Source organism: Podarcis liolepis, assembly GCF_965112155.1.
Source record: "Podarcis liolepis genome assembly, chromosome: 2".
Classification (NCBI taxonomy): Eukaryota; Metazoa; Chordata; class Lepidosauria; order Squamata; family Lacertidae; genus Podarcis; species Podarcis liolepis.
In genome coordinates, this window is record NC_139555.1 from 68,110,893 (window position 1) to 68,122,522 (window position 11,630).

The 11,630-nt window shown below is 44.4% G+C and overlaps 2 protein-coding genes across 2 annotated transcripts; one reads left to right on the forward strand and one right to left on the reverse strand.

Annotated features, from left to right (window-relative positions):
- Positions 1 to 196: 196 nt before the first annotated feature.
- Positions 197 to 4,869, reverse strand: NOP16 (NOP16 nucleolar protein). The gene is made up of 5 exons (XM_083488557.1): positions 4,661 to 4,869; positions 3,427 to 3,541; positions 1,753 to 1,822; positions 1,208 to 1,314; positions 197 to 860 (listed from the first exon to the last, which is right to left on the reverse strand). The coding sequence occupies exons 1-5, from the start codon at positions 4,765 to 4,767 to the stop codon at positions 717 to 719; spliced, it is 543 nt and encodes a 180-aa protein (XP_083344683.1). The 5' UTR covers positions 4,768 to 4,869; the 3' UTR covers positions 197 to 716.
- A 151-nt stretch (positions 4,870 to 5,020) lies between these two features.
- Positions 5,021 to 8,356, forward strand: HIGD2A (HIG1 hypoxia inducible domain family member 2A). The gene is made up of 2 exons (XM_083488576.1): positions 5,021 to 5,291; positions 7,331 to 8,356. The coding sequence occupies exons 1-2, from the start codon at positions 5,150 to 5,152 to the stop codon at positions 7,495 to 7,497; spliced, it is 309 nt and encodes a 102-aa protein (XP_083344702.1). The 5' UTR covers positions 5,021 to 5,149; the 3' UTR covers positions 7,498 to 8,356.
- The last annotated feature ends 3,274 nt before the right edge of the window (positions 8,357 to 11,630 follow it).

The window sequence follows — 11,630 nt, forward strand, 5'->3', positions numbered from 1 at the left end:
CACTGCCAATACATGTACATAATTACAGTTAAGGGGTCTCTCTCTCTCTGTGTGTGTGTGTGTATTTTCATAGGAGCCTTCCCAAGGTCAGCTTTCCATTGTACTTGTATAAAGTCATCTCACGGGTTGACCTGCTGATACATACAAATAGGACTTAAAATATTACAGCTGCAAAAAGTCAAGAAACTGAGACACCTTTCCATAGTAAGAGACCAATTTTTAAAAGAAACTTCTTTTTTTAAATAAAGGGAAATATTTTACTCTTCATAAAAGAATGCTTGAAAACATACTGACTTTTGATTACAATGGTTTACCACGACTTCTTGTTTCCATAGCTGGATGATGTACCAAAATTTCCTTAGGACAATCTTCCCCACCTGTTCTCCAGATGGTTTGGCAAAGCTCCTTGTCACTCACACAGCAAGAACAGGAAACATCCTTTGGCTGTGCTTTGTTACTGACTCGGGGCTTGGGAAAGAAGTTTATTTCAATTAGGATCTATCCCAAAGCTAAGATGGTGCAAGCAAGGGCTCTCCAACAATTAGAGGTCAGACAAAGTCCCATCTACATAAACACCTTCCCATCTTCTCTCTTCAAAGGGCACAATGATAGATAATCCAACATTTCAGTCCCTGACCAGAAGTCACTTGAGGGCAAACTAGCACCTGAAATAATATAGGTGCAGCTGCTTCTGCCCATTTCTTTGGTGAGTAAAATCATTGCTGTTCCATCTTCTCTGGCTGCAGAGAGGCAACAAAGGTCTGGTATTCCTCGGGGTAGAAGCGTTTATATACATTGATTTTCCTCTTTATTTGCTTTGGTGTGTCCTGGTAATAGTTCTTCTCATCACGTGCCATAGCCTAGGAGGCGAAGAGTAAAGTTGTAATGAGCTACCTCAGCCTTAAGGAGGCCTCCCACACCCAGAAAGCAAGCAGTAAACTGTACACCAAGAGTCAACAAGTGGCTGTGCACAAAGCAAATGGAAAATTACAACCACAGGAGTGCAGTCAGAAAATGTAGGCTGAGTTCAGCTCAGGGTACAGAAAAGCACTATGGATGAAAAGAGGAAGCAAACAGGGAATTGAGTGAGCTCAGCAGTTTTTGTATTTTAAAAAACAGAGAAACCAGGAAATACTGAAAATTGGACATTCTAATGCTAGCAGCTGCAACCATTCACTGTGGAGCTTCTAGAACAAAGAGTGCCTACCTTGTAGTTTTCACCATGGCTCCGGATCATGTGCTGGACATAGTCAATAAGATCTCGGGAGAGCGTCTCTGACTTCTTCTCTGGGAGGCTGGCCTCAGATTCCAACTCTTTAAGTGTTAAAAAGAAAAGGTAGTGAAGAAGAGGGCTCTGTGGCCTTTTTCGAGCAGAATAAATACAGCTAGATTCAACTAGTAGGATCACTGAGGTCACCCACGTTTCCTCTTGCAAACCAGCAGTTCACCATGCGGCGTGATCCTTTTGTGGCCGGCCAGCCTTTGGGGTCTAACAGAGGATGGGAGCAGGGGGTTGGTTCAGACAGAAGTGGCCTCCAAGATATAAAAACCGCACACAACAACAAAAGACTATGCATAATATCACTAGGGTTTTCCTGACAATGAGAGCTGATACACTCCAGAATACTGCACTTAATTTGAATAGGATAAATGGTTGCTCTCAGGATTTAGAGTTACAACAGTTCAGGAAAAAGGTTTCACTATGAGGCATCAGGCCAACATATTCATTGCCAATATGAAGCTATTACCAACCATTTAGTACATATGGCTTCCGCACAGTTTTCACATTTGCTTCTTGTCCATCCACTTCCATTTTCAGCATCTGCATTTTAAAAGACATGGTAGATCATGTTTTATACAAATACGTTTATTATGCATTGCTTTGTATGCTCTAAAATGCTACCTAACTCTATAAATTCCTTAGCTGGCATGTTTTCATCTTTCCTTAAGGACTTAAGAGGATTCCCAACCACCCCATTTGTTTTTCTAATTTCATCATTCTCATTAATATTAACTGAAGAAGATAAAAGCACCCGAATAACAAAGTTTCACTAGATTTGTCTTTCACAAAAGGGCAAATGCAATAACCCTTCAGGCAAACATGATGCAATGGTACTTCACCAATGCAGTCATTTCAGACTACTAAGTAACTCAAATTTTGGTAGCATCCCTAGATTAAGTTATCATTAGGAAAGTCATTCTGCAGTACTGTCACAAACCCACACAATTTATCTTCCAAGGAACGTTGGGATCATAGAATCTTAGAGTTGGAAGGTACCCGAGGATCGTCTAGCCCAACCCCCTGCAATGGAGAAATCTCAGCTAAAGCATCCATGACAGATGGCCCTCCAATCTCTGCTTAAAAACCTCCAAGGAAGGAGAGTGCACCACCTCTCGTGGGGTGTCAAATATATCCCTCGTCAAGGGCGCCACAGAAAGATGGAGATTTTTACTAGATCAGCAGAAATACCATGGAAACATCCCAAGGTTTGGAATTCACCAAACTCTCCATCTGACCATTTGTGCTTCTGACCATCATCATCTTCATTTTATTTGTATGCCGCCTTTCCGTAGTTGGAACTGTGCTCAAGGCGGCTTACAACATGCCAAGATTTACATAATTACCAACATAACAAAAGTCATAAACAATAAATAAAACACATCAAAAGATGCAAAACCAAATGGAAAACAATTTCCACATAAATCATAAAATCTAAAACTAAAAATACAACATTAATATCAATAACAATTTAAAATGACATAGATAAAAAATATCTATGCAGCACCCATTGGTGGTTTTGAAGGACTTCTAATGATACAACCTCTGTGGTGTAGTGGTTAGAGTATCAGCCTAGGACCTGAGAGACCAGGGTTCAAACCCCCACCCGGCCACAAAGCTCACTGGGTAACCTTGGGTCAATCGCCACCTCACAGCCTAACTTCCTCATACGGTTGTTCTGTGGATTAAATGAGGAGGAGGAGAACCATATGTGCCACCTTGAGCTCACTGGAGAAGAAGGCAAGATATAAATGCAACAAGCAAGCAAACAAACAAACTTTTTTGCCCGTGGTTTCCCTGACTCGGAAAGTTCTGTATCATTTTGACCATTGTATCTAGTATGAAGGGTGAAGTGGGAAAGCATAAATGAGTTTGAAATACTACCTTTTTACGTTCTCACAAACAGGTTTGAAATAACATTTTAGCAACTGCTTTCATGCATACCTTGCGTCTAGCCAAACACCACATGAGACCTTGTGTCTTAGATATAGCATTTCCTTACTCAGAAATTTCCCCAGCTATTTCTGCAGCTGCCACTTTGTACATATTGTCTTGCTAGGACTGCATCCATCACCTATAAATTGGTAGATAACCCAGTTTTGGCTGAATTCCCAACCTGGAAACTTTACCTACATATCACTACTCACCTGTTGCATTGTTTTCGGAATAGGTATAGCCTTGTTTGGATCAACAGCCAGGCCCATTTCTGCCAGGTTCTGCTTTACAGTTTTGGTCCTATCCCAGGCATGTCGGATTTGGGTACTGGACAGAGATGGGGGTTGAGAGGAGGAAAGAATCATACATTAATATTATGCATTCTTGAAGGGGTTCTTCCCCTCTCTGATAAGAATGGCCACACAACTAACTAATATTAGCCACATTTGTCTACTCTAGACAGTTCTGCCTGATTTCATTAATTTTAAAAGCCTGTTTGTTTCCTGGAATGCCTGCAGTCTTTCAACACATGGAAAGTAGGTAGAATGCTACTACATTTAAGGTGTCTACTATCGCATGGTTCCACAGGAGTACTTTTAATTCTGATTTACTGATAGGTCTAGCTTGGGAAGGGTCTTTGAACTATGGTACCATTAACTTTGCCCAGTGGCAATTCAGTACGGTACTTGATCTGGTGTAATCAATACCCTCCAGAATTGCTCCCAAGCATTACGAATGACAGAAAAACATTCTGTCTTCCATGGGCAGGATATGTAGAAAACACCGTACAGCATTTATTTATTTGTATTTCGTTGGTTGGTTGGTTTATATTCCACCTTTCTTCCCTCTTGGAGTTCAAGATTCACAGGATTCTCAGGTGGTCACCCATCCTGATGCTGATGAGACCTGCTTAGCTTCAGCCAAACAGATGCATCATGCACCCTTAGGCTAAGCCCTGCATGGCACTGTAGAAGGGATTACAGAACAGCCTTTCTCGCCAGTAACGGCAAAAATGAAACAAATGGAGGGTTGTACTTTTATCAACTTTAACTTCGGTGACTAGCTAAGGCTGAAAAAAAAGGTGGCAGTGCAGAAGTCAGCAGGTTCTGCTGTGCTGCTAGAGATGGCCAGTTCCTGCATTGAAGGGGTTGGACCAGATAACCCTTGGAGTCCCTTCCAATTCTACAATTCTATTTTTCTTCCTTTGGCATCCGGCTCTGCAGGGCCTCCGAGAGGGCACAACATTTTGTGGTTCACCTCAGGTGCCAAAATGCCTTGGGCCGGTCCTGGGTGAGTGAGCCCTCCTGAGATCCGACATGCCCCATCCCCACCCGGCTAAGACGCGAAAGTTGGTCGGCCAGAGGAGCCCCGCTCCTCTCTCTCTCTCTCTCTCTGCCGCCCTCTCTCCCCTAAGCCTCCACTTCACCCCAATTCCCGGCCACTCACCATTTTATACGGGGCGCCGCGCGCTTGCGGAAAGCCCTGTTCTGCTTCTTGCGGTCGACATTATAGTTGTACTTTTGCCGCCGGCTCTTCCCTTTGGCTTTCGGCATCGCGGCGACTCGGCGGAATATCGGCTGCAACAATCCAGCCACACGCGGCTTCTAATACGGGTAGAAGAAGCCCGAGCCTCTGGGAGCGTCGCCCCGATGCCCGATGGGAAACGTAGTTCTGCGGTCTCGGTAGACTGGGTTGCTTTCCTGTAGGAGAGGGGAGTCAGGCGGACTACAACTCCCAGCAACACGGCGGGCGGCGGCGGGGAAGTACACGTGCTCGTATTGCAGTTCCGGCCCATCCGAGAGCGCTATTGGGCTACAGTGGGCACCGCGCGCCGCCTCGTTTGTACGGTAGCCGAAGAGGGTCAAAGCATAATTTAGCGCGAAGCAGCCTGTCCGTCTTTCCCGTGGTGTGGCCTCCTCCGGCGCCTGTTCGGCCATGGCTCAGAGCGCGCCGCCGCCCTTCGACCCCAACAACCCGCCCTTCATCGAGGGCTTCACGCCAACCGCCTACCACCCGGAAGAGGGGTTCGGGGACAAGTTCCGGCGCAAGACCCGCGAGAATCCGCTCGTGCCCATCGGTGAGAGGGAGGCCAGGGACCCGGAAGGGAGGGAGGCAGGGACCCTGGTTCAACAGGGAGAGCTTTTTCCTTGCAGGTCAAACGGGGTCGCCCGGGCTTGGTGGGGCGCCGTCTGCTGCAGACCAGGCCCCGCCAATTATGTCTTGGGTCAGCACCGGTCAAAGAAAAAAAGGGTCAAATACAGAAAGAGGGAAAGCAAAAGATGAGCAGGAGTTCCTGAGGATAGGAAGCTGATAGGAGTAAGGCTGCCATGCTTCTCTCCCGCAGCCCAGTGTGGCTTTGACACCAGCCAGACTTGACACACGGAAATGTCTTTTGCGAAACTTTCCTTGGCAGGGCGAGGGGTGGGGTAATCTCCACCAATCTCCAATGTTCTCCACCCTGGTGTTGGGGGTATTCATCTAGGCCCAGAGACAGGGTGACAATTGGGAGTTGAAAAGGGAAAGATGGTGAACTTGGTTAAAGGGTTTGGATCTCTTGCTTGGTCATGAAGCTCCTTGGGTGACCTTGGGCCAGTCACTGTCTTCTCTCAGCCCAATCTACCTCACAGGGTTGTTTTGGTTAAATGAGGAGGGGCAGTGGCGTAGCGTGGGTTGTCAGCACCCGGGGCAAGGCAAGTAATTTGCGCCCCCTAACCCGTGGATTTGCGCCCCCTAACCCGTGGATTTGCGCTCCCTAACCCTAACCCCCAGATGTTGCGCCCGGTGCGGCCGGCCCCCCCTGCACCCCCCACGCTACGCCACTGAGGAGGGGGAGAACATTGTACGCCGCCCCTTGAACTCCTTGGAGGAAAAAGGTGGGCTATGAATGCAGTAGATAAACAAATAAAAAAGAATAAGAGTTGTGGCACAATTTTATTGTATTATAAGCTTTCATGGAGTAGAACTCACTTCATCAGATGCATGGTGTGTGATCCTTGTACCTGACAACGGAGGATCACCTTTTTTGTCAGAGCTTTACAAACTTTTCTAGTTGGTGACACACTTTTTGGACATATGTCATTTTGTGGCACAGTAATTCAGTTTTGGTTCATTTCGTGACACAGTAATTCAGTTTTACTAGCAAACCCTTTCCTGCCCCAGGAGGAGCAAGGGGAGCATTCATGCAACACATCTACACACTACAGCTGACACACTAATGTGTTGCAACACACAGTTTGGAAAGCTCTGCTCTCTGTGTCTGATGAAGTAGACTGCAGCAGTACACAAACAATTGTTTTAATGTGTTACTTTTTAAGAGGCCACAAAGCTATGAACAGTAATCTAGATTTTGGGTTGTGTGGATTATGTTGAGGTGGGAGCTGTTGGAGGAGAAAACAAACAATGCAGCTACATAAGAACATGAATCATTCCTAAAATATAACTATAAATGAGCCTTTTACATACGTACTTTAAGGATGTATACAAACTCAATGAGAGGTGTGAGCCTGCAGTTTCATATGCTTTTGCTCTCATTTTGAAAAGATATCTATCCATGTTCTACAAATTAAAAATATATTTTTATACTATACTACACTACACAACACTGAAATGTTTAAATGTTTCTTTGATTGTCCTTGAATCTTCCCACCACATTTGCCATCCTCTCCTGCCACACCAGTGTGGTGCGCCATATCCTTTGAGAACTACTGACCTAGAGGAAGGAATTGTGTTTAGTCAAGTGATTCTCAAACTGAAATTGTATTAAAACCACTGTGTTAGGTGTATTCCTCACTCAGGTGAGCAGAGTAGTGAAGTTCCGTGCAGCATTGATTCCCACCCACACTTGCCCAGGGATATGTGGTCAGATATTTCCTCTTTGGGAAACAGTCTCCAAGAGAAGAAGGGCTTCCTCTTCCTAATATTTTCCATTTGTAGAATTCTTTACTATCTTTGTCTTGAGGCTGGGGTTTCCCCCTGTGAGGTTATTCACTATTTTACCAAGGAGGAAGTGAGATTGACAGAAAATGTTTAGACTTACACCTCTTTGATGAAAACCTGACTTTCAGTTCACGGGGAAACATGGTCACATTTCCTTCTTTCTCTTGTTCTGCCCTTTAGGATGCCTTGGCACAGCAGGAGTTTTGGCCTATGGACTCATCTGCTTCAAGAAGGGAAATACCCTGCAGTCCCAGAGGATGATGCGGGCACGTGTTCTAGCCCAGGGCTTCACCGTCGCAGCCATATTGGTGGGTGTGGTGGTTGCGTCAATGAAACCAAAGAAGTGAACCTGCTACTGTTGTGCAGCCACGTGTGGCTATCCAGTATCATACTGAGTCTTTCTGCAATGGAGAGGGTGCTTTCCACACCTTGTGTGGTGATATTTTGTAGTGACCATCAGGTGCCAGATGGTTCCGTTAAATATATATATACTCTCACACACATACATAAAGCAGTGTTCACTTATTCAAGTAATTAAACCTTGATACTGGTATATAAGGATTTTTCTGCACTGATATTATTATGACAGGCAGCGAGCGTTTTGCACATGTTCAATTGACTCCCCAAGCGTCACTCTTGGAAATGACCATCCAAGTAGGACCAGAACCACTGCAAAGTGGTGCCACCCACCCTTGAGTCAGACAACCGCTCCAGAAGGATACCATCGTTGATTGTATTGAAAGCCACTGAGAGGTTGAGGAGAATTAACATGGGCACATTTCTCCTGTCTCTCTCCCAACAATTCGGGCAAGGCCACCCCCAAAGAAGATGTTATGAGGGTGGCCCTTGCCCTTGCCTCCCCACAAAGTGGCACCACCATTGGCCCACGTCTTTATGTAGCCCTTACTCCCCTGCTAGAATGAGCCCAGGTGGGTTTTTAATCAGTCAGCCAGCAGATAGTGGAGTGTTGCAAGCTTCCTGTCTCCGCTAAAGGTGCAAAAAGGCCAGTTTCTTCAAGAGGAGGCAGCATTCCAGCAGCTGTGGAGGAGGACCAGATAAACAGCTCACCTCCTCCATTGATGGGCTCTGGCTGCTGCTACCTCCAAGAACAAAGTGTCCGTTCTCTCTTATATAGCCTTGTCGTAAAGCTGGTTTGGCTGACAAGGCCAATCAATATATTGGAGTAAAAGTTATTAGTAAAGCTAATTGGAACAAGTGTCTTTATTACCTTGGGGGCACTTTTGTGCTTCAAAACACTTCAGAAATTGCTCACATTTATCACAAGGCCTGAGGGCTGGAAGGGATGAGCAAAACCTTTGAATGAGAGGGAAATTTACTTCTAGTTGTGGTTATCTGAAATATTCACATTCGAGGGTGGAGTAGATTACGCCTCTTTGAACCGAAACAAAATTGTAAGCTTATTCTTTCCTCTCTTCTCCTTGCCAGCTGTTGGTATCTACATGCGCTGCTCTTGCACATGCTGGTTGTTTTATTACTGGTGCCAGCTTCTAGCCAACTGCTCTCAGTTCCTCTTGCATTCAGTGTCCTGCTCCCACCCAACACACACACACACACAAGTTCTTACTTATGTGTAAGAAAAGGATCTTTATCCAGGTAATAGCAGAGGCGTAGCAGCAGACATAGAGCTCAAGAATCATGATTCAGGAACAAGGCAAGACATTCAGAACTGGACACAAGTGATGTAAATGCCCCCAACAAGTTTCCATGACTTGGCCACCAAGCTTTTAAAGGCAGGGCATGGTACACTCACTCGTGAGACTTGCTTGCCTTGCATGCATGTCCAGATTCCAAATGTGTACTCCGTTGGGGAGAGGGGAGTCTGCTCCCATCTGCAAAGATGGTACCTGCTTCTAGGCGACAAGACCACCTTCCTGTTCAGTTGCTGCTGCCTCCCCAGCCTCCACTAAGGCTATCTGCTCTGCAGGAATCTGGGGGGGGGGGGGAGCTCTGAAGTAACTGACATTGGGGTGAAAAGGTGAGGTTTTCCAACCCAGGTTCCCACCACTGAGCTTCCACCCACCCCCGTTTCTTCTTCCTCCTATATCAGGGCCTGCTAATCAAAACTCAGTCCCAACATTCAGGCTGTTGACTTGAAAAGCCTGGGTATGGAAATGGATACATGACTTGGACTGCAACCATCTACCCCCTTACCCTAGAGAAAGCCGCACTGAATTCAGTGGGACTTATTTTGGGTAGATCTGTATAGAATTCTTGCTTATGGTTTATGCTGCACGGTTTGTGACTAAGAAAAGGATGTAAACATGGCTGATGCAAATTGCTGGAAGATGGGTTAGGTAAATAAAGCAATTGGGCATCTTGGGACACATGAAGTTTTGAAGACACATGAAGTGGAGTGAGTGGAAAAACTTTATTTCCAAAGCATTATTTCATAACAATGAGTTAAGTATAGTGATGGCTGTCCACTGAATGTATTTCATTTGCTCTGATATAACCATTAGTAATCTGGAACAGTCTGACTTACAAGACAAGCCATGTTAGGCAGATTCTTGGCAGCTTGCTCTGCTGAATAAGGCTGTTGATATATTATTAAGCTATTATAGGATTAACTATTTTTTTTCAGAAAAACCTCTTTGATTGTCCATTTATTGCACTGTAGAATCAAGTTTGTTTACATTTTCTGACTGGTAATTAAATGTAAGATTGAGGAAATCTGGTACGCAGAAGGAAGAGGTTTAGCCTAGTTGCCAGAGGGCTGAGGACAAATTATTCTATGAACAAATTCTTCATGCCAGTCGCTAAGGAAAAACAGATGCCACTAAAATAGTTTGAAATGGAGCACTTTGCATTCAAGAGCTATATGGCCCAAATCATGTAGAAGATCCACTTCATTAGATGGGAAGTTTGATACTGAATGAAGAGACATCAGAAAAGAGTATGCGGAATGTTATTCTCAGATTTTTGGGAGTAATTGGCGGCAACCTCTATTTTGTGTTGCATAAGCTCAGCAAATTGAATAGGTGCTGTGGAAATACTAGGGAAGCAAATAAGTTTTCAACAAAGAGACTTTCATAGAAAAGCTTTCCATTATTCTTTCTGCAACTACACCCAATATTTTGTTACTTGTTCTCAGTTTGTCATCACCCAAAGTAATAGTGCCAGCATGATTCTTTTACAGCTCAATCTGTTTTGAGAACTGGTCTTAATTGGACCTGGATTCTGTGGCAGCTGTTTCCTATACACTGGATTGAATTTTTAAAATTCAATTTAAAGCTATCAATACCCATTGAAGTTACGACTCTCAGTAGAGCACTGTGTTTGTTTCCTCAGAAGTGCTGCTAAATACACAGTGGCCTACAGCAAGGGTAGGGAACCTGTCGTCCACACACCATTGGACTACAATTCAACCTTATGACGGGTTGATGGGAGTTATAGTCCAGCAGACATCTGAAGGTTCACAGAGTATCTTTCAATTCCCTACCAACAGAGATGGGGAACTTGTTGCCCCTCTGATGTTGGACTTTCAACTTCTTTAGCCCCAGTCAACATGGCCAGGAATGATGGGAATTGTAGTCCATCAACATCTAAAGGGCCGCACGTTCTTCATCTAATGGTACCTACTGGTATGTAATGCTATATAAGATTGTATTGTGAGGTGTTAATGGCCAGCTGTAAATTCTAGTCTTGTGTAGATAAATAAGAAGATAGTGACATAGCCAAAGCAGTTCCTGAGTCTAGAGGCATGAGCAACCAGAACAAGGTCAAAGAATTTGCCACCAAGTAACAACGCTGTATGCCCCTCTCTCCCTTCTAGTTATGTTTGTATATTAATAACTCCAAATTCTTTCACTGAAGCTGTTCTTTATTTTGGCTTTACTATTTGCAGCCACAAAATAAGAACTCCGCAATAAACGATTGCAACTATAGTGGGGCTTTTAATGTTTAGCCTTAGCCCTGTTCCTCCTAGCTCCTCCGTCACAATGGCTGCTTGGACATTAAGGATTTTAGATTCTCCAGGAGACTGGGCTTTTCCTGAATTAGCAGAAAGGCAGAGGTATCAGAACTGTTAGCTTTTCCAACAAAATTTCAGGGTGCAGAGGTCAGAAGCAAGATGTCTGGGCAGAGTTGTCTTACAGATTCATCCCGCCCAGCAGCAGTAATTCATTCTTATCTTTTTAACACACTAAGTGATGTTTAAAAATGAGAATTACTCCAACTTTATGATAGATAGAGAGAGAGAGATGCTCAGTGCCTTACAGAAGGAAATGTAGAACATGACTTATTTATGCCTAAGCCCAAAATATGCTTGGCTTATGTTGACAGGCAAACATTAAATGCAGTCTGTTGCTTTGCTGACTGTCAATGCAGAGTGCATAAGTTTAGTTTTATTTGCCAGTGGGGAAAGAAGAGGCATTTCCAAGAACACTTAAGACTATCTACAACAGACTTGCTTGTAGTTAGCTGCTTTCTTAAAGTGCATTACAATTCTTTATAGTGAAGT

Excerpts from the sequence above, each read along its gene's own strand:
- NOP16 (XM_083488557.1), bottom strand. The coding sequence starts at position 4,767 with ATGCCGAAAGCCAAAGGGAAGAGCCGGCGGCAAAAGTACAACTATAAT. Across the intron at positions 1,823-3,426 it reads TTCCGAAAACAATGCAACAG|ATGCTGAAAATGGAAGTGGA; the intron begins GTGAGTAGTGAT and ends TTTAAAATGCAG. Across the intron at positions 1,315-1,752 it reads GAAGCCATATGTACTAAATG|AGTTGGAATCTGAGGCCAGC; the intron begins GTTGGTAATAGC and ends TAACACTTAAAG.
- HIGD2A (XM_083488576.1), top strand. The coding sequence starts at position 5,150 with ATGGCTCAGAGCGCGCCGCCGCCCTTCGACCCCAACAACCCGCCCTTC. Across the intron at positions 5,292-7,330 it reads GAATCCGCTCGTGCCCATCG|GATGCCTTGGCACAGCAGGA; the intron begins GTGAGAGGGAGG and ends TCTGCCCTTTAG.